The sequence below is a fragment of the Ranitomeya variabilis genome, chromosome 1, assembly GCF_051348905.1.
Source record: "Ranitomeya variabilis isolate aRanVar5 chromosome 1, aRanVar5.hap1, whole genome shotgun sequence".
Lineage (NCBI taxonomy): Eukaryota > Metazoa > Chordata > Amphibia > Anura > Dendrobatidae > Ranitomeya > Ranitomeya variabilis.
The window spans coordinates 401708003-401733288 of NC_135232.1; the positions used below are offsets into that span (position 1 = coordinate 401708003).

The 25286-nt window shown below is 42.4% G+C and overlaps 1 protein-coding gene across 1 annotated transcript in view; it reads left to right on the top strand.

Annotated features, from left to right (window-relative positions):
• The window catches only part of JAK2 (Janus kinase 2), a 337554-nt gene that overhangs the window by 90219 nt on the left and 222049 nt on the right, over window positions 1-25286 (top strand). Inside the window, exon 2 of the mRNA XM_077249154.1 lies at window positions 2733-2968. Coding sequence (XP_077105269.1) covers window positions 2752-2968 — 217 coding nt within the window. The 5' untranslated portion in view covers window positions 2733-2751. The remainder of the gene's footprint in view (window positions 1-2732; window positions 2969-25286) is intronic.

The window sequence follows — 25286 nt, forward strand, 5'->3', positions numbered from 1 at the left end:
CAGGCTGCATGGTTGCACAATGCGACCATACAGCCTGCCATCCAGCAGAGACACTGAGCAGCGTGTGCTACAGCTGCCCAGTGTCTCGTGGTGAACTCATAGGACCTGTCTGACGTCACTGCGAGCGTGAGAAAGTTTTCACAATCCCAGTGCCATCAGAAAGGTCCTGGGAGCTCGCAGCCAATGAACTCACTTTGCCCATCTGATGTCAGCGCAAGCGCTGACAGAAATTTTTCCACGGCGCTTGCTCTGACATCAAATCGGTACTGGAGATGTCAGGGTCCATGTGTGTAATATGTGTGGCAACCGTGTGCCGCATCCATACCACACGGCGGGCACCAGGGAAGCAGCTGTATAGTAAGTGCTGATCACGAGCAGGGGAGAATAATGAGAGTTGTATTCAATTGAGAGCAATGACAGCAGGCGGCGGATTTTGGGACTATTACTCCTGTCATCCTACACCTGCTTCCGCTAATAACAGTGACAGCAGGAGCAGCTGATGGGAGAATTCCTCACCCGCCACCTGTGCTATATGAAATGAAAACGAAAAAAAATAGCGACGTGTGTGCCCCTGTACTTTCCATAAACAGCCAGCCAATACTGACAGCTGGGGCTACAACCCTCAGCTGTCATTGTTACCAAGGCTGGTTATCAAAAAATACATTGGCCCCCACACTATATTTTTTAATTATTTAAATAAAGAATTTAAATAAACAGCATTGGATCCCCCCTTCATTTTGACAACCAGTCTTGCTAAAGCTGACCGCTGGAGGCTGATATTATCAGGCTGGTAAGGGGCCATGGATATTGACCCCCCCCCCACCAGTCTAAAATAGCAGCCCCCAGCTGCCCAGTAAAAGGCACATCTATTAGATGTGCCAATTCTGTCACTTTGACACCAGAATGGGGTTTAAGCTTAAACCCCGTTCTGGTGTCAGTTTCCTTTCGACGCTCCTTTGACCGAGTTTCACCCTTTTCCTGTTTCTGTCCTTCTTCGGAGGTGCTCGGCTGGAGCTGCCGGGGGACTGTGCGCCCTCCCCTCACTAGGGCTACCTATCCAGTGCTCCTAAAGAATTCGCCTTTTACTGACTTAATTCTGTCACTTTGCGCGACTCTTCCCACTTGCCGTGCAGCGGTGGCAAGTGGGGTTCATATTTGTGGGGTTGCTGTCACCTTTGTATTGTCAGGTGACATCAAGCCGACAGATTACTAATGGAGAGTGTCTAAAAGACACCTATACTAATCCTATAGTTATATGGTAAATTAAAACACAGCCAGAATAAACTCCTTTATTTGAAATAAAACAAAACACACTTTTCCATTTTTATTTAAAAATAACAAACACAATTATACTTACCTAACGCGTAATTCCACTGAATCCCTTGTGTACACCAAAGATGGTGCCGGCATTACTGTGATTGGCAAGCAAGCCCAGCATGTTCATTGGCTGCAAATAAAGCGCCAAACATGCTGAGCGGGTCACTTGAATATACAGAGGCAAATAGCAAATTACTCGCCGAGTAACGAATAGCCAAATACAGTATGATTCGTGCGAGTAACAAATAGTGCCGAACATATTTGCTCATCACTAGCGATTTGTTCCAATGCTATAAATATAATAATGTTCGAGATTGCTAATTTTTCACAATTTTATTTTAACTTTGATATTTTCAGAAACTCAAATCAAGCTTACATTTTTCACCAACATAAAGTAGAACATGTCAAGAAAAAAAATAGTATCGTAATCACTGGGATCTGTAAAAGCAATTTAGACTTATTACCACATAACATGACATGTCAGAATTGAAACCTGTGGCCTGATCTGGAAGATGAATACTGACTGCTGTGGAAAGGCATTGATGATGCCATTAAACTGTGCTTTTATTTTATTAATTTTTTCCATACAAGTTTTTGTGGGAAGCCTGAAAAAAATTATGAAACAAGAAAAACGCAGCAAAAGTTTTGATATTCATGAGCTCCCCAGTCCTTTTTTGAGCCTATCTATTATGCATAGGGGTAAAGCTGTCAATTAGAGGCCAGAGGGTTGATGGAGTCACAACTCATGAGTATAGGTGGCTTAACACAATGCACACATAATGGCAGCACAATGGTCAGTGGTTAGCACTACAGTCTTGCAGCAATGGGGTTCTAGGTTCATACCCCACCAAAGACAGCTGCTGCCTGGAGTTTGTATGTATTTCCTTTGTTGGCATGGGTTTCCTCCCACACTCCAAAGATATACTGATAGGTTGTGTGCACACGTTGCCGATTTATCGCGGTTTTTTTCGCTATAAAAACGCGAAAAAACGCATGCGGATTTCTTTCAGAAAATGTCCGGTTTTGCTCAGGAAATTTCTGCAAGAAATCCTGAACGCGTGCATATAGCCATAGCCATTTAGATTGTGAGCCCAGATGGAGACAGTGATGATGATGTCTGTAAAGTGCTGTGGAAATCAATGGCGTGATATAAGCGAGTAAGATAAATGATGAAGAGTACTACAGAATTTGGCTTTAAAACAGCACTTTCTACAATTGCCTGTGTTATTTGTGGACTCGAAACTTTCCGAAAACCCTTGAAGTATAGAACCGTCAAGTTAAAATGCTTTGATTTTGCTATACTGCTAATACTGTACAAAATCTGTGTCTCTGACCTTGCTGTGAAGACGTTAAAGAACTGGTGGATGTTACTCCCAAAGAAACGCATTAATTTCTGTTTGTTGTTTTGCTCCTAGGTATTTGCGGAGTAATGTAATGGCTTGCCTCACAATGACTGAAATGAACATAACCACAGTCCCTACTGTTGAGTCAAGTGGAGATACTCCGTTAAATGCTCCAAGACCCAGTGACACAACAGAATTTTGCATCTTTCTGTACCATGGTTCGGGCACGGCTGGTAAGGATTACCTTGTGTTACCCCCAGGGGAATATGTTGCAGAAGAGATATGCATCACTGCCGCTAAAGCTTGTGGTAAGTGCGTTTTCTTTCTTTGTGACCAGCCTACAGTTTATATTTGTGCATTTACGTCTTGCATTTGTGTTGGGTTTATGCAAGATGAACACTGTTCTTCTGGCCCTCTGCGTATCTGTTTGGAGGAATTCGTTCAACATGGCTTTAGATAAAAATGTGCATCGTCATTACAGAAACTTATGTGGCACATGCTTGAAATAGGCCAATAGTTATTCCAAAAATAGGGTGACATAGCCGTGCTTGGGATTTGTATTGCATGGGAGTGTGTATGTGTATTGAATGAACTATCCTGTCTCCCCCTGGCCTTGAGTTGTCACAACTATACAGTCATTAATTAATGCCAAGGTGGAATTTAGTGAGCAGAATGGAGCTACTCGGAAGGGACTAGGACCACCCTTGGAATATTTGCCAGCTCACATAATAGAACAAAGTTGATTTTCTGTGTATTGATGAGTCGTTCTGTGATCCCGCAGCTATGATAAAGCATTAGAGTAAGGCATTGATCTTTTATACAAATATGCAAAAATAACTTTAGCGACCTGAAAAAAAAAATAATAAAAATGTTTAAAGCCATGTGATCAGTACATGCGCAAAATTAAAAATATTCTACTGATCACTGAGACCCAGAATGTTTCCAAGAGAATGGGTTAAACCCTAATGCTTTTAGTCTGCCTGCTGATAAATCTGTTTATAATTTCTTATCTATATAGAGTATCACTGTGTTCCAAAAACACTGTTTTTTACTTCTGTCCTTTAGCAGTTTGTAAGGAATTTTGTGAACTAAAGCATGGGACAGAAAATTAGACTAAAATGTTAAGAACAGTCTTGTATGTTGATGAAAATTTCCCTCATCTTACTAGCCATTCAATTCTGGTATTGTAGAGCTCAATTAAGTAAACTGTAAGTGGAAGTTAATATCAGATAACTTTCATACCTATTCAGTGCAGTTCGATGTGGGCTCCATTTGTTGCCCTACACACATCCAAGCGATAGCACAAGTGGTTGCATGATGTGACAGACCTGGCAGTGTATAAAGCAGAGTTCAGTTTATTAGGGGTTAATGTGACTGGGGGCTCAGCAACAGCTTAGGCTTCTTTCACACTTCCGTCGGTAGTCGCCCGTCACGAAGCGTCGGCGCGACGTACCGACGGAAGTGTTTGCTTTCACATTTCCGTCTGCGTTGCCGGGCAGTAAAGAGTCAGAGACATTTCCTGCTGGGCATGCGCAGATGGGAAAACTGGATGCGACGTACAGAAAAAGGTTCCCTTGAACGTTTTTCTGTGCCGACAGTCCACCAAAACCCGACGCAATCCAGTGCACGATGGACGCAACGTGTGGCCATACATCGCGATCCATCGGTCAATACAAGTCTATGGGAAAATGCAGGATCCTGCATTTTAAAAAATCGACAGATTGCGACTTGACACAAAAGACGGAAATGTGAAAGTAGCCTTAAATGTGTTGTTTCATTGGTTCATGTTATCTCTAATGAACAGGTCTGACATGATTGGGCCAGAGAAAGGACGCCAAAATGTAAACTGCACATTACATTACATTAATGTACACTTTACATTCAGAAATATCTTTTTGAATCAGGGCTACCATCCAAGAACAATTGAAAACCAGATCACAAGAGCCACCAGAATATCAAGGAATCACCTGCTACATTACAAAGCTAAAGAAGAAAATAACCGGGTACCTCTAGTAGTTACTTACAATCCAAATCTGGAGGTGCTAAGGGGAGCTGCACGGAAATTACAACCTTTACTACAAAAAGATGCCTGATTACAATCCATTTTTCCAGACCACCCACTACTGTGTTTTAGGCAGCCCCCCAAATCTAAGAAGCATCATTGTCAAGAGCTCCCTGTCCTCTCCAACAGCTGCAGGTACCTTTCCTTGCAATCAGAAAAAATGTAAAACCTGTCCATTTATAATGACCACGGACAAGATAAAGATCCCCAATTCACATCAGGACTACAAGATACCAGGTACTTTCAGCTGCATCACTTCTAATGTGGTGTACCTAATTATTTGTACTAAATGTCCAACTGGCGGTCTGTATGTGGGGGAGACAGGGCAAAAGCTTAGAACAAGAATGAATTCTCACCGCCACATAATAAGAGAAAAAAAATGGATCTACCTGTGGCAAAACATTTTTGTCTCCCAAATCATAACATTATGGACATGAAATTACTTGTGTTAAAAGGTAGCTTCAAATCTAAGAGAAACAGAAGAGTCTGGGAATATAAACTGATGACGACCTTTGACAGTCTCACTGCAGGAATGAATGTGTCGCATGGATTTATGTCTTTTTACATCAACTAAGGAACTTGCCCCGTAGACCATGTGGGGTCATCACAACAGAACCAACCCCAATCAGAGGACAATAAAACATTCCTTATCTAAGAACTGGCCCAATATTCATGGACATAACTGTTTATCACTCATGGTAATTCTGCTTCATGTCACCTATCTTATCCATGTTTTTTTTTTTCCTTTTTTTTTCTTTCTCTGTGCTATGTTGTGCATAAATATGTGATTCTTCAGAATTTCTTTTAGTCTTTGCCTGATGAAGAGACCTGTGTAGTCTCGAAAGCTTGCATTTTGTTACCATCTTTTCAGTTAGCCATTAAAAGGTATCAACCACTGAGGACTCAATTCTAAATATTTTTCTATCTACTGGCTAACACGGTACCAAGATATATATCTTTCCTGTAATCTTTTGACAGTAACCTGGATGTCCTCCTATGCTCTGTAATAGTGATGAGCGAGTGTACTCGTTGCTCGGGTTTTCCCGAGCACGCTCGGGTGACCTCCGAGTATTTGTTATTGCTCGGAGATTTAGTTTTCATCACGGCAGCTGAATGATTTACAGCTACTAGCCTGCTTGATTACATGTGGGGATTCCCTAGCAACCAGGCAACCCCCACATGTACTCAGCCTGGCTACTAGCTGTAAATCAGCTGAGGCGATGAAAACTAAATCTCCGAGCAGTCATAAATATTCAGAGGTCACCCGAGCGTGCTCGGGAAAACCCAAGCAATGAGTGCACTCGCTCATCACTACTCTGTAAACCAACTGGTGCGAGGGAGAGGTACTGCCCTTTTTATCTGTAGGTTTCCTGTCCCTGAAGGGCGGATCCCCTCTCTCCGTGGTGCTGTTATGGGCTCTGATAAATCCCGTTACCGGTAAGTAACTCCCTCTTTTTTTCCACAAATAAACGCAAGTCATATCGAAGACATTTTACCATTATCATGAAGTATAATATGTCCCTAGAAAACATTCTCTGAATCAATGGATTCCGTTTAAGCGTTCCAGAGTTATTACCACATAAAGTGACACTGGTCAGAATTGTAAAATTTGGCCTGGTCCTGAAGATGAAAACAAGCTCAGGGGTGAAAGCGGTTAAAAGTAAAAAAAAAAAAAAAAATTAAAAAAATATCAAAGTAATACAAAAGTTTAATAACCCCCCTTTTTGTCCCATTAAAAATAAAACCAAAAAACTACACATTCTGATATATCAAAATATAAATAAATTAATCTGATAGGTAAACAGTGTAACGAGAAAAAAATCTAAACTCCAGAATTATGTCACTTTCCTTTGTTTTGCACCAGATAATTCCAAACTTATTCTGGTCGCCATTGCAAGCTCCATTGCTGCTAGGATCTCTGCAGATGTTGGAAAAGTATGGTGCTCGTGCCTATGTATGTGTTGGATGCATTCAGGTGCTATACACTGGGCTAGAGGTCAGCTAGCAAAAGTCACATGACCACCACAATTTTGATTCCAATGGATGGAAAGAGCACTTCCTACAAGGTTTAAAATCTGTGTTCCAAATTATTATGCACAAAGAGTTTAGGAGTGATAAGGTTAAAATGTTTTTGTTTGTCATTTAAACTCATTGATGGGGATGTGTGTCAGGGCTTTTTATATCACTGAAAGCAATTGCAGATACCTGTGCAAATTAGTTTGGCAGGTGTGTCCAAATAAAGGCAAGACTACTTAAGAAGGCTGTTCCACATTATTAAACAGCCTACATTTTTTGCCAAAATGGGAAAGAAAAAGGATGTGTCGGCTGCTGAGAAGCAACAAATTGTGGAGTATTTAGGTCAAGGCATGACTACAATCAACATTGCCAAGACACTTCATCGTGATCATCGCACAATCAAGAAGTCTGTAGCTGATTCCCAGCACACACGTGTGCGTGCTGATAAGGAAAAATTGAGGACTCTTTCCAACAGGCAATTGCGTAAGGTTAAAAGAGCAGCTGCAAAAATGCCTTGTCATAGCAGCAGACAAGTTTTTGAAGCTGCTTGTGCCTCCAACATCCCCAGAACAACAAGATGCAGGGTCCTTCAGAGGTTTGCAGCTGTGCGTAAGCCATCCTGTCGACCACCTCTATCCACTGCACACAAGCAGACTGACTTCCAAACTGTTTTGTTCACCGATGAGTGCCGTGCAACGCTCGATGGTCCAGATGGATGGATGGAGTGGAGGATGGCTGGTTGATGGACACCCCATGAAAACACGGCTAAGGCGCCAACAAGGAGGAGGTGGAGTAATGTTTTGGGCTGGAATCATGGGGAGAGAGATTGTCGGCCGCTATATGATCCCTGAAGGGGTAAAGATGAACTCCATAATCTATGTGGAGTTTCTAAAACAACACTTCCTGCCATGGTTCAAGAGGAAGAACCGTGCTTTCCGCAGCAAGATCATTTTCATGCATGATAATGCACCGTCTCATGCTGCAAAGAACACATCTGCATCTCTGGCTGCTATGGGCATAAAAGAGGACAAACTTATGGTGTGGCCACCATCTTCCCCTGACCTCAACCCCATTGAGAACCTCTGGAGCATCATCAAAAGGAGTGTCTTATGATGGCGGGAGCAAGTTCACATCTAAGCAACAGCTCTGGGAGGGTATTCTGTCCACATGCAAAACAATTGAAGCAGAAACCATCCAAAAACTGACAAATTCAATGGACGAGAGAGTTCAGAAGCTACTTTCGAACAAGGGGTCCTATGTGCAAATGTAACATCACCTAGAATAAAGTTTTCACTTGAAAACTGTTTGATTTCATTTTGTAATAAGCTGATAATGCTAATAACTTCACAATTGACCATTTTTTTGTTCAAAATAATAAAAAAAAGGTTAAACTCTGCTGTGCATAATAATTTGGAACATGCATTTTGAGTGTTTATTTTTTTTTTTTAAAAGATACTGTTTTCATAGGCAGTTTGTTCCAAAACATTGCAATTATACTAGAATACTAGTTGACTGGAAAATAACAATGACTGCAATTCAGATAGGTAATTTAGAGACAATATGAGGAAATATTATTTGCATAATTATTTGGAACACAGTGTTTAGGCAGCAGAGGAGTTTGTAGACCATTGGGTAAATGTTGAGCTTCTTGGCACAAAACACGAAGGATTATGGCATATTAGAAATTTATGTGGCCTGCCCCAGAAAACCCATACAGCATAGGCAGCTGCCATTTAGCCAACAACTATTCCTATATACCTGGCCACATGCCAATTTTCAATAGTTGTAAGGGGTATACCGTATATACTTTTTGGGCTGAAAGGGACCCTCTCAGCTTATACTTAAATCAGTGTTGGCGGGGGGTCGGCGGGTGAGGGGGAGCGGCGCGGTGACATACTGACCTGCTCCTGGCGCTTTCCCTGCATGTCCCATGGTCTCCGGGCAGCTCTTCCTGTGTTCAGCGGTTACGTGGTACCGCTCATTAAAGTAATGAATATGCACGCATATTCATTACTGTAATGAGTGGTACATGACCGCTGAACACAGGAAGATGCAGCTGGCTCCCGGAGACCATCTGACAGTGAGACTCTGCCAGGGACCACGCCGGGAGCAGGTGAGTATATCGGGGGAGGTGAGCATTGCGCAATAGTCACCTTCCTCGTTCCATCTGCGCGCTGCTCAGTCTTCCGTCCTCTGACTGTGACTGTTCAGGTCAGAGGGCACGATGACGCGATTAGTGTGCGCGCCGCCCTCTGCCTGAACAGTCAGTGCGGAGGATGGAAGACAGAGCAGCACGCAGCGGTGGAACCAGGAAGGTGACTATCGCAAGTGCCGGGGGCCTGAGCGAAGAGAGGTGAGTATGTGATTTTTTTTATTTTAATTGCAGCAACAGCAAATGGGGCAAATGTGTGGAGCATCTTATGGGGCCACGATGTATGGGGCCACAATGTATGGAGCATCTCATGGGGCCATAATGTGTGGAGCATCTTATGGGGAATAATGTTTTGAGCATCTTATGGGGCCATAATGTATGGAGCATCTCATGGGGCCATGATGTGTGGAGCATCTTATTGGGCCATAATGTATGGAGCATCTCATGGGGCCATAATGTGTGGAGCATCTTATGGGGCCATAATGAATGGAGCACCTTATTGGGCCATCAACCTTTATGCAGCATTGTATGTGGCAAATGTTTCTATGGAGCATCTTATGGGGCCATTATTAACCTTTGTGCAGCATTATATGGGGCATATTTTAATATGGAGCATTATATGGGGCGTATTTTGTATGGAGCATCTTATGAGTCCCATCATGAACTGTATGGAGCATTATATGGGGCTCCTGATTCAATATGGATATTCAAAAACACTTAACCTACTGATGTCTCAATTAATTTTACTTTAATTGGTATCTATTTTTATTTTTGACATTTACCGGTAGCTGCTGCATTTTCCACCCTAGGCTTATACTCGAGTCAATACGTTTTCCCAGTTTTTTGTGGCAAAATTAGGGGGGCGGCTTATACTCGGGTCGGCTTATACTCGAGTATATACGGTAAGTTGTTTCTAGATCCTCAGGCAGCATCTCATCTCCTCGGGGAACAAAGTTTGGAGCATGTTTAAATCCACCATGTCTGAACCGCCTCCTCCCTAACATTTACTGTCAGATCAGAGTGTGGACAGTCTCCTACACGGTAGTCTTCTGGTCCTGATGAAATTGTCACATTCAGCTTGCTTAGCTCTGTTGTGTGTGAACACATTTTACATTTGTGTTCCTTTATATTCCTAGGAAAAAAATCATTTTTTTTATATCACATTATTAAGCTGTTATGTTCTTTCCAATAAGGTTTCCAATATTTAATTCGCAAAATTAGCGCAGATTTTAATACCAGTCTTGGATTTAAAAGTATTGAAAACTTCAATGGAAGTGACTAGGATTCACTGGGATTGATTTAAACAGAGACATTCTGATTGAAAGTAAAGACGATAATGTGAATTGAGTCTCGTTCTAGCGATGAACCTTTTTTGAAAGGGGTAATGTACAATTTGATCTTATTGAAATTTTTTTTTCTATTTTTACTTTTTTTTTTTTGGTTTACAAAAAATGTATTCTCCCTTTTGTTTCACTTGAGCATCGCCAAACTTTAATTTCACTTTCCACAATTGTGTGTTTGAGTTATTTGATTTTAGTTTAACACAAAAGTGCTTTTCTAGAGAAAAGGCAGTAATGATAGAAATGTTCTGTTGCTTTGTCTGGCTTTTGCTCTAGTTTTGTCCTCAGTCCAAATGTAAATCCTTAAACACAAGCTAGTACATGGTGCTGGTACCTAATTTACTTTTAAAGACTATTAAAAATAATGAATAAGATCATTCAGTGTAATAATGAGACCACAATGCACATTATCCCACTCTCCCCCCCTATATTTATTTTTAACAGGCTGGAGTTTTAAGATGTGTTGCTTTATTTTTAGATTTGTCTATATTTCGATTTTTGGTTGCATGCTTTGATGCTGTACTGTTTGGTCAAGTGTCTTATGTTTTTACCTGTTAAAGACAAATGGTTAGGTCATAAAATATCAAGCAAAGGGCCCCCTGAAAAAAACAAACTAAAAAGGCGTAATACTATAAGCTATAAACGCACCATAGTTCTCAAATCGGTGTGTATTAAATGGGTTGCCTCAGCGTCTGAATTCGAAAATTTTAAAAAGCGCGATAAAGCAAGAAAACGTGCAATTTACCTCTTATCAAAACACCCTTTCCATTGTCAAAAATACAGGAATTTTTAATTCTATAGCTTACTTCTCGTTCTATGATTTACTGCTCTGCAGTCAATCAGATGGCCAGTTTAGCAAACTTTTTGGTGCAAGCAATTGCCTTAAGTCATATACTCTGGTGAAAGTCCACTTGTGTGCATTCTAAGTGTCATATGTTCTGTCAGTATATACACACCTTTTCTGAAAGGCCACGGAGGCTGCATCACCATTAAGCAAGAGGCATCACTAACCAAACAACATTATGCAGAGCAAGGAGATCTCCAAACAAGTCAGGAACAAAGTTATTGAGACGTACAAGTCAGGGTTGGGTTATAAAAAGTATTCCAATCTCTGATGATCCCCGGAGCACCATGAAATCCATTATCATCAAATAGAAAGAACACGGTACCACAATAAAGCTTCCAAGAGATGGCTGCCCAACAAAATTCTCAGCCCGGACAAGGAGGGCATTAATCAGAGAAGCAGCATAAATACCGAAAGTAATCCTGACAGAGCTGCAGACTACCCAAGCAGAGACTGGAAGACACAAAAGAGCATAGTAAAACAAAAAACACTCAGTTTCAAAAAATCACAGTAATCCGCAAGTGCTAGTAAAAAGATGTAAAGAACAGGGTATTTGGTTGATATGTTTTTTGCCAAAAATGTATACTAAGCTGCTCCACCAAACGTCAAGGTATACCCATATCAGAGCAGTCCTAACTGATGTATGCAATCCCTATCTGATGTATTTAAAACCTGATCATCTGTCTGTGTGAACAGGGTTCAGAGAGGAAAAGTCCATGTGGACATGCTGAGTGGACCACCTTTTGTGCAGATAGCCCAAGAGGAGTGGTGGGTAACTCCCCAGTCTTGTAGACACAAGAGAACAATTATGGAAACCGGAACACATGGGCTACTTGCACAGTGAACAAGTCTGTAGGAACATGTTCACAAACCACCAAGAAACTTGAAGACACAAAAGAGCATAGTAAAACCAAAAACACTCAGTTTAAAAAAAATCACCGTAATCTGCAAGGAAGTGTGTTCCTGTTCCTGTTTCCAAGCAGAGACTGGGAGTATCTGTCCATTCGACTACAAAAAACCATACACTCCTTAGATGTGGCCATTATGAGAGAGTGGGCAGAAGAAGGCTTTTACTTACGCAAAAATTGTGAAGATCGTTATGAGGTTGCCGCAAGGCATGTGGGATATTCTCCAAATGTACAGAGGAAGGTGCTATGCCTTGCGCCAAACCAACACAGCTCTTCACCTCAAGAACACCATGTCCACAGTGAAACATGGTGGTGGCAGCATCATGCTGTAGGGAGGTTTTTCGGCAGCAGTGACAGGGAAAAAGTTCTTGGACAAGGGAAAGATGGCTGGAGCGAAATATAGGGATATTCTTGAGCAAAACAGTTTTGAGTTTCAGTAAAATTGGTATCCAAGAAGTATCGTTTCTCCTTGTGTAGATTAACATGTTAATCATGCCGAGGTGAGGAGACTTAAAGCCTCAATGCTCCTCTGGGAAATATGAGAGAGGCAGAGGACTAGAACTCTAGTGCCACCTATTGGAAGTAGCAATCCTAAAAGTCAATGTCGACCCTTTAACGAGCCTTGTCACATGACTTAGGATAAAAGCCAAACCAGAATCTCAATTTGCAGACACTGTTTCGGGGTACTGCCCCTCGTCAGTGCAAAGTGGAAATCTGGTTTGGCTGAGTGAGAGGCATGTGACCGATATCCAAGAAGTATCGTTTCTCCTTGCAGAGATTGACGTGCTAAGCATGCCGAGATGAGACTTAAAGCCGCAATGCAATGCTCCTATGGGAAATATGCAAATTGTCTCTTCAGAAAGGAAGAGGACTAGTACTCTAGTGCCAGCATGTCAATCTCCGCAAGGAGAAACCATACCGGTCAGACGCCTGTCACTCAGCCAAACCAGATCTCCACTTTGTACTGATGAGAGGCAGTACCCCGAATCAGTGTGTGCAAATTGAGATTCTGGTTTGGCTTTTATCCTAATTCATGTGATAAGGCTCTTTAAAGGGTTGACATTGACTTTTAGGATTGCTACTAACAATAGGTGGCAGTAAAACTTGGACAAAGGTTCATATTCCAAAAATACAATGACCTAAAGTACCGTATTTTTCTGACCATAAGACGCACTTTTTTTCCTCCAAATTTGGGAGGAAAGTGTGGGTGCGTCTTATGGTAGGGATGTAACGTGGGGAGGGGGCAGCAGCGAGTGGGATTGCACTGGGAGGTAGGAGGCAGAAAAATGTCCCTGCCCGGCTTCAGGAATCAGCTCTGGGGAAACCACATGGTCCCGATCATTAAAGTGCAGTGAAAATTCATTAGCTGCTTCCCCGCCCACCTGTCAGCTGAGCCAGTGAGCCAGGAGCTGAACATGAATACTCCTTCACAGAGACACACATGGTTTCCCCAGCGCTGGATTCCTGCAGCATCTGGGGAGATCTGTGTGTCTGGTGGAGGAGGTAGCAGGGGCCAGAGGGGACAAAATCGCTGCATACCTGCCTGCCGGGGCTGTGCTGGGTGCTGAGTGCTCCAGCACAAGGACCTGTGTGATGTCAGGAGTGGGCGGGCTGGAGCATCACATGGCAGCACAGAACCGTCCCTCTTCTGATGTCATCACAGGTCCTGCAGACACCACACTACAATCTGCAAGCTTACTCCTGTGCTGTGGAGAGGCAACAAGAGGGAGGGCTCTGTGGTGTCATGGTATACTGCTAAAGCATCACTCGAGTTGTTTAAGGGGAAACGTGTAAATGTTTTGAAGTGGCCTAGTCAAAGCCAAGACCTTAACCCCTTTCTGACATTGGACGTACTATCCCGTCGAGGTGGGGTGGGCCCGTATGACCACCGACGAGATAGTACATCATATGCGATCGGCCGCGCTCACGGGGGGAGTGACTATCGCAGCTGACATCCAGCACTATGTGCCAGGAGTGGTCACGGACCACCCCCGGCACTAACCCCCGGCACACTGCGATCAAACATGATTGCAGTGTTCCGGCGGTATAGGGAAGCATCGCGCAGGGAGGGGGCTCCCTGCGGGCTTCCCTGAGACCCCCGGAGCAACGCGATATGATCGCGTTGCTCCGAGGGTCTCTTACCTCCTCCTCCCTGCAGCAGGCCCGGATCCAAAATGGCCGCGGCATCCAGGTCCTGCAGGGAGGTGGCTTCACAGCGCCTGCTCAGAGCAGGCGCCGGAAGCCTGGATCTGTGCACGTCAGATCGCCGATCTGACACAGTGCACAGCAACGTATCAGATCAGCAATCTTACACTATAACATGATGCCCCCCCGGGGCAATGTTATAGTGTAAAAAAAAAAAAAATTCACATGTGTAAAAAAAAATAAGAAATTCCAAATAAAAATTAAAAAAAAAAAATAAATATTGTTCCTATAAATACATTCCTTTAGCTAAATAAAAAAACAATAAAAGTACACATATTTAGTATCGCCGCGTCCCTAACGACCCGACCTATAAAACTGTCCCACTAGTTAACCCCTTCAGTGAACACCGTAAAAAAAAAAAAAACAGGCAAAAAACAACGCTTAAGTATCTTACCGCCGAACAAACAGTGGAATAACATGCGATCAAAAAGACGGATATAAATAACCATTGTACCGCTGAAAACGTCATCTTGTCCCGCAAAAAAAGAGCCGTCATACAAATAATTATTTTTTCTATAAAATAGTTTTTATCGTATAAAAGCGCCAAAAAATAAAAAAATGATATAAATGAGGTATCGCTGTAATAGTACTGACCCGAAGAATAAAACTGCTTTATCCATTTTACCAAACGCGGAACGGTGTAAGCGCCCCCCCCAAAAGAAATTCATGAATAGCTGGTTTTTGGTCATTCTGCCTCACAAAAATCGGAATAAAAAGCGATCAAAAATGTCACGTGCCCGAAAATGTTACCAATAAAAACGTCAACTCGTCCCGCAAAAAACAAGACCTCACATGACTCTGTGGACCAAAATATGGAAAAATTATAGCTCTCAAAATGTGGTAACGCAAAAAATATTTTTTGCAATAAAAAGCGTTTTTCAGTGTGTGACGGCTGCCAATCATAAAAATCCGCTAAAAACCCGCTATAAAAGTAAATAAAACCCCCCTTCATCACCCCCTTAGTTAGCGAAAAATTAAAAAATTTAAAAAAATGTATTTATTTCTATTTTCCGGTTAGGGCTAGGGTTAGGGTTGGGGCTAGGGTAAAGGCTACAGTTAGGGTTGTGGCTAAAGTTAGGGTTAGGGTTTGGATTACATTTACGGTTGGGAATAGGGTTGGGATTAGAGTTAGGGGTGTGTCAGGGTTAGGGGTGTGGTTAGGGTTACCATTGGGATTAGGGTTAGGTGTTTGGATTAGGGTTTCAGTTTATAATTGGGGGGTTTCCACTGTTTAGGCACATCAGGGGCTCTCTAAACGCGACATGGCGTCCGATCTCAATTCCAGCCAATTCTGCGTTGAAAAAGTAAAACAGTGCTCCTTCCCTTCCGCGCTCTCCCGTGCGCCTAAACAGGGGTTTACCCCAACATATGGGGTATCAGCGTACTCAGGACACATTGGACAACAAGTTTTGGGGTCCAATTTCTCCTGTTACCCTTGGGAAAATACAAAACTGGGGACTTTTTGTGGAAAAAAAAAAGATTTTTTATTTTCACGGCTCTGCGTTATAAACTGTAGTGAAACACTTGGGGGTTCAAAGTACTCACAACACATCTAGATAAGTTCCTTGGGGGGTCTAGTTTTCAATATGCGGTCACTTGTGGGGGGTTTCAATATTTAGGCACATCAGTGGCTCTCCAAACGCAACATGGCGTCCCATCTCAATTCCTGTCAATTTTGCATTGAAAAGTCAAAACGGCGCTCCTTAACTTCCGAGCTCTCCCATGCGCCCAAACAGTGGTTTACCCCCACATATGGGGTATCAGCGTACTCAGAAGAAATTGGACCCCAAAAGTTGTTGTCCAATTTGTCCTCTTACTCTTGGGAAAATAAAAAATTGGTGGCGAAAAGATCATTTTTGTGAAAAAATATGATTTTTTTATTTTTACGGCTCTGCATTATAAACTTCTGTGAATCACTTAATGGGTCAAAGTGCTCACCACACATCTAAATAAGTTCCTTAGGGGGTCTACTTTCCAAAATGATGTCACTTGTGGGGTGATTTCAATGTTTAGGCACATCAGGGGCTCTCCAAACGCAACATGGCGTCCCATCTCAATTCCAGTCAATTTTGCATTGAAAAGTCAAATGGCGCTCCTTCGCTTCCGAGCTCTGCCATGCGGACAAACAGTGGTTTACCCCCACATATGGGGTATCGGCGTACTCAGGACAAATTGTACAACAACTTTTGTGGTCCATTTTCTCCTGTTACCCTTGGTAAAATAAAACAAGTTGGAGCTGAAGTAAATTTTTTGTGAAAAAAAGTTAAATGTTCATTTTTATTTAAACATTCCAAAAATTCCTGTGAAACTCCTGAAGGGTTAATAAACTTCTTGAATGTGGTTTTGAGCACCTTGAGGGGTGCAGTTTTTAGAATGGTGTCACACTTGGTTATTTTCTATCATATAAACCCCTCAAAATGACTTCAAATGAGATGTGGTCCCTAAAAAAAATGGCGTTGTAAAAATGAAATATTGCTAATGAACTTTTAACCCTTATAACTCCCTAACAAAAAAAATTTTGGTTCCAAAATTGTGCTGATGTAAAGTAGACATGTGGGAAATGTTACTTATTAAGTATTTTGTGTGACATATCTCTGTGATTTAATTGTATAAAAATTCAATGTTGGAAAATTGCGAAATTTTCAAAATTTTCGCCAAATTTCCGTTTTTTTTTCACAAATAAACGCAGGTAATATCAAAGAAATTGTACCAATATCATGAAGTACAATATGTCTCGAGAAAACATTGTCAGAATCACCGGGATCCGTTGAAGCGTTCCAGAGTTATAACCTCATAAAGGGACAGTGGTCAGAATTGTAAAAATTGGCCTGGTCATTAACGTGCAAACCAACCTTGGGGGTAAAGGGGTTAATCCAATACAATCTGTGGTCAGACTTGCTATTCACCAGAGGAAACCGTCTAATTTGAAGGAGCTCGAGCAGTTTTGCCTTGAGGAAAGGGCAAAAATCCAAGTGGCCAGTTGTGGAAAGCTCATAGAGACTTACCCAAAGCGACTTGCAGCTGTAATTGCCGCAAAAGAAGGCTTTACAAAGTACTGAATAGTTGTACACACTGTAGTTTTCAGTTATTTTGTCCTATTTGTTGCTTGCTTCACATTTAAAAGAAAACCAATTGTTCACAGTTGAAGGCATGTTCTTTACATGAACTGAGGCAAACCCTAACAAAAAAAAAAACAACAAAAAAGTGAATTCCCTGTTGTGAGGTAACAAAACACAAAAAATGCCAAGGCATTGAATACTTCCATAAGCCACAACATGCTGTACAGGTCCATAAAACTAGTGTTGCACAGTTATAAACACACACTACCTTGGTCTGGGCTTACTTATGTGTTTAGCTCTCTCCTTGCAACACCACTTATCCCAAAGTATATTAGGAGAGTTATGTGAACAAAGCCTAGTATATGTATTTAGTATTACCCTACAACTTTCACTATGCTTGGACAGTTTACAGCTGCCTAGACATGCCAAAAAACAACCTGGAAAACAATATTGTATACAAACTGGTCTTCACTTAGGGTAGGTATAGATTCCTAGACTCAAAAATGCAGTATAACACATGAGATAGGTTAAAGTGGCTTTGCCGACCATGTTATTTATCACATGTCTAGATGCACTTTATAAAGAGTACAGTCAAAATATAATTGGCTTACTAACAAACAAACCTAACGGGATTAGATACTAGTTCAACAGTAAGGCAGTTTTTGAAGCAGATTATGTACTAAAAATGTACTAAAAAAAAACCTCTGTTCCATAGTACACTCTGCAAAGACCTTCCATACACATTGGATACCTATCGGATGACCCATCTTGTGTTCTCTATACGTCAGAGTCCTCTGGTAATGGCCCTTCCCCCAGGCAACAATAGGATCAACCTCTGGAATTCCGATGTGCTGTATTTTTTTTCTCCCGTGACATCTGTCGGTGGAGAGTCGGAAGACAACCCTATATATTAGAATGTCTGCAGGTTCATGCTTTCCACCAGTCTTTCACACTGCATTTGGGTGACCTTATGCCACTACTGGTACAAAAATGTAAGCAGTTCTTCTTTGTTTGATGGCTTGTGACTATCCGTCTTCCTCTTGATTACATTCCAGATGATTTCAATGGGGTTCAGGTCTGGAGATTGGGCTGGCCATGACAGAGATTTGATGTGGTGATCCTTCATCCACACCTTGATTGACCTAGTTGTGTGGCATGGCGCATTGTCCTGCTGGAAAAACAGCCCTCAGAGTTGGGGAACATTGCCTGACCAGAAGGAATCAACTGTTTTTTTCCAGGATAACCTTGTATGCGGCTTGATTCATACGTCCTTCACAAAGAACAACCTGCCCAATTCCAGCCTTGCTGAAGCATCCCCAGATTATCACCGATCCTCCACCAAATTTCACAGTGGGTGCAAAACACTATGGCTTGTATGCCTCTCCATGTCTCCGTCTAACCATTAGACGACCAGGTGTTGGGCAAAGCTGAAAATTAGACTCCTCAGAGAAGATTACTTTACTCCAGTTCCCAATGGTCCATTCCTTATGGTGTTTGGCAAACTTCAGCCTGACTCTCCTTTGTTTCTCCTTGATGAAAGTTTTTTTTCTAGCTTAACATGACTTGAGTTCTGCCTCTAGGAGCCAGTTACGAACTGTTCTTGCCGTGCACTTCACCCCAGCTGCAATTTGCCATTCCTTTTGTAGGTCACTTGATGTTATCCTGCGGTTGCTGAGTGACATTCGAATAAGATGACTGTCTTCCCGGTCAGTGGAGAGTCATTTTCGTCCTCTGCCAGTCTGTAGCATTGTTGTCCCCAATGTCTGCTGCTTGACCTTGTTGTAATGGACTGCCGTCTTAGAAATTTTAAGCATGGAGGCAGCATGACGCTCGCTGTGTACCTCTGCTAGTAAAGCCAGAATTGAGCCCTTCTTTTCCTCACTCAAGACTTTTCTTTTCAACTCCTTTGGCATGGTTAAATTTGGCATGGTTAAAAGTTTATTTTTTTATTCCTATTACTTTTGGGATATTACTAGCACTTGTTTTACCATCCAGCTTGTCCTATTGCAAGAGGATTGTGTACACCACAGCAGTGTTTTTTTTATACTTTCCTTCGTTAAATAAGATTTGTTTCAGGTGATCACCTAATCAGAAGCACATTAAGTATAATGAGGTGTCGTCTGGTATTCTGGAATTCAACTGGCACTGGAATGGAATGGCTGTCAGACATGTACAGTCATGGCCAAAATTTTTGAGAATGACACCAAAATTATATTTTCACATGATCTGCTGCCCTCTGGTTTTTGATAGTGTTTGTCTGATGTTTATATCACATGCAGAAATATAATTGCAATCATATTATGAGTACCAATAGGTTATATTGACAGTTAGAATGAGTTAATGCAGCAAGTCAATATTTGCAGTGTTGACCCTTCTTCTTCAAGACCTCTGCAATTCTCCCTGGCAAGCTCTCAATCAACTTCTGGACCAAATCCTGACTGATAGCAGTCCATTTTTGCATAATCAATGCTTGCATTTTGCCTGAATTTGTTGGTTTTTGTTTGTCCACCCGTCTCTTGATGATTGACCACAAGTTCTCAATGGGATTAAGATCTGGGGAGTTTCCAGGGCATGGACCTAAAATCTCTATGTTTTGTTCCATGAGCCATTTAGTTATCACCTTTGCTTTATGGCAAGGTGCTCCATCATGCTGGAAAAGGCATTGTTGGGCGCCAAACTGCTCTTGGACAGTTGGGAGAAGTTGCTCTTGGAGGACATTCTGGTACCATTCTTTATTCATGGCTGTGTTTTTAGGCAAGACTGTGAGTGAGCCGATTCCTTTGGCTGAGAAGCAACCCCACACATGAATGGTTTCAGGATGCTTTACAGTTGGCATGAGATAAGACTGGTGGTAGCGCTCACCTCTTCTTCTCCGAATAAGCTGTTTTCCAGATGTCCCAAACAATCGAAAAGGGGATTTCATCAGAGAAAATGACTTTGCCCCAGTCCTCAGCAGTCCACTCCCTGTACCTTTTGCAGAATATCAGTCGGTCCCTGATGTTTTTTCTGGAGAGAAGTGGCTTCTTTGCTGCCCTCCCTGAAACCAGGCCTTGCTCAAAGTGTCTCCGCCTCACAGTGCGTGCAGAAGCACTCACACCAGCCTGCTGGTAGTCCGATCCCGCAGCTGAAACAGTTTTAAGATACGGTCCTGGCGCTTGCTGGTCTTTCTTGGGTGCCCTGGAGCCTTTTTGACAACAATGGAAGCTCTCTCCTTGAAGTTCTTGATGATGTGATAGATTGTTGACTGAGGTGCAATCTTTGTAGCTGCGATACTCTTCCCTGTTAGGCCATTTTTGTGCAGTGCAATGATGGCTGCACGTGTTTCTTTAGAGATAACCATGGTTAACTGAAGAGAAACAATGATACCAAGCACCAGCCTCCTTTTAAAGTGTCCAGTGATGTCATTCTTACTTAATCATGACTGATTGATCGCCAGCCCTGTCCTCATCAACACCCACACCTGTGTTAATGGATCAATCACTAAAACGATGTTAGCTGCTCCTTTTAAGGCAGGACTGCAATGATGTTGAAATGTGTTTTGGGGGTTAAAGTTCATTTTCTGGGCAAATATTGACTTTGCAAGTACAGTAATTGCTGTTAAGCTGATCACTCTGACATTCAGGAGTATATGCAAATTGCCATTAGAAAAAATGAAGCAGTAGACTTTGGAAAAATTAATATTTGTCTCATTCTCCAAATTTTTGGCCATGATTGTAGAGAAGCTGATTTTTATAAAACTGTGCAGTGGTCTCTTAATTTTTGCCAGAGCTGTATAATAAAAATCCCACACAAATAGCCCACCAAATAAATGAGCATAGCATATCTGAAAAAAGGGGCATAAAGAGAAAAGAGGATTTAATGAAATTATATATACCAGTAGTCAGTATCCCGTGGCTCCTGTTAAGCCAATGTACGTTTTGCCTAGTGGCTTTCTCGAGGAGGATAGTATAAGGATATGGACACAACCATTGTACATAATACACCCCTAAAATAAAACCTTTAATGTAGATCTTGAAATTGTTCCAAATAAAAAAATCTCACCAAAAATGAGTGAAGTAGGTTCAGAAAATTATTATTAAAAGTACTCACCATAAATCCAAAATTTCAGCCAAGGAGTGATGTTAACCCCTTCCTGCCATCCAATGTACCATTCAGTCCAAGTGACCTGGGTCCTAATTCCCATGGGCGGAATAGCGCGTCACATGCGATCAGCCGCGCTCACGGGGGGGGGGGGGGGGGTTGGCTGATCGCAGCTGGGTGTTAGTACCAGGTGTCAGCTGTGATAATCAGCTATGTGCCAGTTTAACCCCGGGAACACTGCAATCAAACAAGGTCACAGCGTTCCGGTGGCATAGAAAAGCATCGCGCAGGGAGGGGGCTCCCTGCGTACTTCCCTTAGACCCTCAGAACAAAGGCATGTGATCGCGTTGTTCTGAGGTTCTCCCTTCCTGCAGACCCCCGGATCCAAGATGGCCACGGGGTCCTTCTGGGTCCTGCAGGGAGGTGGCTTCTCAGTGCCTGCTGAGAGCGGGCACCAGCAAGGGCCATTCCATTTCAAGTGATCCAATTATTTTATTTTTTTTACCTGACGTCTTTAGATTTTTTTTTTCTTTTTATGAAGTACAATTTTAGTTAATTGCAAATTAAAAGATTTGAATTTTTCTTCATCAGTTAATTTTTTACAGATTTCTAAAGTTTTGAAAGAGCGCAAATTTTTGCCTGGTATGGCTTTACATTTTTCATCATATCTCGGGCTAGAATTAAGATAAAGAGGTGGGAGAGGCATCATTTTTCTCACAACGGTACAGGCTTTCATTTGATATGTTACAAGACTATGTTTCTTTATATTTTGTTTTGGAGAAATGCGCAATTTTGAAAACGTATGTTTTAAAATTGTGAAAAAATGAACGTGTGTTACTAGTGTTCTTGTTTATATTTGTACAGGGATTCAACTTGGGACCTATCAAATTTAATTTTTTTTAAACTTTGAATCATCTGATTTTATGTTTCTGTAAGTTTCTTCCTTTTTTCTTTTCAAGGTACAACATACTGAATTCAGCATTTATATGCAACAATAAAGAAACACAAAAAACAAATACCGTAAGTGTCAGAATAAATCTTGGGCTAGGGTCACATTGCGTTAGGGCAATCCGTTTAACAGATCCTTTTCTAAGCGGCACTAACGCTATGTAACTTTAACGCGCCCATAGACTTCAATAGCGTGACGCATCCGAACGCATGTCAAAATCGGCAACGGAATACCCTAACGCAATGTGAACCTAGCCTTAATCATCATCACACAACTTGCTCAGCATTTTGAACCTGAATGCATTGAGCAGACAAAAAGAAAAAAGGTGATTTTCTAAATACAGTCTCATCGTAATTATATATTAAAAACAAGATTAAAAGAACCAATATTTTTACCACCTGTTTATACGTGTAATAAATTTTTTTCTGTTATGTCACAAAACATGTCATTTATGAAGTGTTTAAAAAGAATAGTACAGTAGTTAAATCCTCGTTCTATAAAATATGAACTAATGAAACAATAGTACTGTTTTAAACTGGCCTTTTATCATCAATTTGTCCCTTCTAGTGGATGAAATGTAATCTTGTCCATAAGCTAGCAATGGCCATTTCCTTTTGTGTCAAAGAGTATGTACCTCTTGTCATGGTGTTCGGCTCCACCTGAGTTACCGTATATACCCGAGTATAAGCCGACCCGAGTATAAGCCGAGACTAAAAAAAAAACTGGGAGAACTAAATGACTCGAGTATAAGCCTAGGGTGGAAAATGCAGCAGCTACCTGTAAATTTAAAAAATAATAATAGATACCAATAAAAGTAAAATTAATTGAGATATCTCTAGTTTGTGTTTTTGAATATCCATATTGAATCAGGAGCCCCATATAATGCTCCATACAGTTCATGATGGGCCCCATAAGATGCTCCATGCAAAATATGCCCCATATAATGCTGCACAAAGGTTAATAATGGCCCCATAAGAAGCTCCATAGACACATTTGCCCAATAAAATGCTGCACAGAGGTTAATAAGGGCCTCATAAGATGCTCCATAGAGACATTTGCCCCATATAATGCTGCACAAATGTTGATTATGGCCCCATAAGATGCTCCATAGAGATATTTGCCCCATATAATGCTGCACAAATGCTGATTATGGCCCTATAAGATGCTTCATAGAGATATTTGCCCCATATAATGCTGCACAAATGCTGATTATGGCTCCATAAGATGCTCCATAGAGATATTTGCCCCATATGCTGTTGCTGCGATTAAAGAAAAAATGACATACTTGCCTCTCGCCCCCAGCACTTGCAATATTCACTTGTCCTCGTTCCACCGCCGGGCGCCGCTGTGTCTTCTGCGTCCTCTGCACTGTCGTTCAGGCAGAGGGCGCTCTCTAACCACGTCATCGCGCCCTCTGACCTGAGTGTCACAGCAGAGGACGTGGAAGACGGAGCCTGGTGGTGGAACGAGGACAGGTGTATATCGCGCAATACTGCTCTCCCTCCCCGATATACTCACCTGCTCCTGGCGCGGTCCCTGCTTCTTTCTTACAGATGGTCTCCGGACGCTGACAGCTTCTTCCAGCATTGAGCAGTCACCGGTGCCTCTCATTACAGTAATGAATGTGCGGCTCCATCCCTATGGGAGTGGAGTCGCATCCATATTCATTACTGTAATGAGCGGTACCATGTGACCGCTCAATGCTGGAAGAAGCTGTCAGCGCCCGGAGACCATCGGAGATGCAGGGACTACGCCAGGAGCAGGTGAGCATGTCAGTCGCCGCTCCCCCTCCCCCCCGCGACCCCCCTGGGACAATGACTCGAGTATAAGCCAAGAGGGGCACTTTCAGCCTAAAAAAATGGGCTGAAAATCTCGCCTTATACTCGAGTATATACGGTAATATCTGATTTTTGTTAACTTTTAAAATGTCTGGTTTTCTTGGATACACAAAGGATGGCGCTGGACCAGAAGGTGCAAAAAAGTCACTTCTACTTCTTCATTTTCACAATCTTTGGAAAGTACTGTAGCCACCACCAGTTCCAATCATATTCACAGGTCACATAACCAGTTATGTCATCCATTGCCAATTTTGTGCCGCCTTCTACCACTCCATGGACTTCACTGTCTTTGCTGAATCAAAAAATCCTTGTTTTTATTTCTGTTTCACCACGTGTAATGCCAGGCATGTCAGGACTTGAAAGCTCTGAAGCTCTGTCTTAAGGTACCGTCACACTAAGCGACTCTGCAGCGATACAGACAACGATGCCGATCGCTGCAGCGTCGCTGTTTGGTCGCTGGAGAGCTGTCATACAGACCGCTCTCCAGCGACCAACGATGCCGAGGTCCCCGGGTAACCAGGGTAAACATCGGGTTGCTAAGCGCAGGGCCGCGCTTAGTAACCCGATGTTTACCCTGGTTACCAGCGTAAAATGTAAAAAAAAACAAACACTACATACTTACATGCGTCCCCCGGCGTCCGCTTCCTGCACTGACTGAGCGCCGGCAGTAGCAGGGCACAGCGGTGACGTCACCGCTGTGCTGTGCTTTCATTTTCACTTTGCGGCGCTCAGTCAGTGTGGGAAGCGGACGCCGGGGGACGCATGTAAGTATGTGCTGTTTGTTTTTTTTACATTTTACGCTGGTAACCAGGGTAAACATCGGGTTACTAAGCGCGGCCCTGCGCTTAGTAACCCGATGTTTACCCTGGTTACCAGTGTAAAATATCGCTGGTATCGTTGCTTTTGCTGTCAAACACAACGATACACGGCGATCGGACGACCAAATAAAGTTCTGAACTTTATTCAGCGACCAGCGACATCACAGCAGGATCCTGATCGCTGCTGCGTGTCAAACTAAACGATATCGCTAGCCAGGACGCTGCAACGTCACGGATCGCTAGCGATATCGTTTAGTGTGACGGTACCTTTACTTCCTGACTCTGCTGTGGGCAGATACTTAATATGATTGACAGAGCGGCTAGTGTCTACCTCTGGTCATTCTCAGGTTGAGCC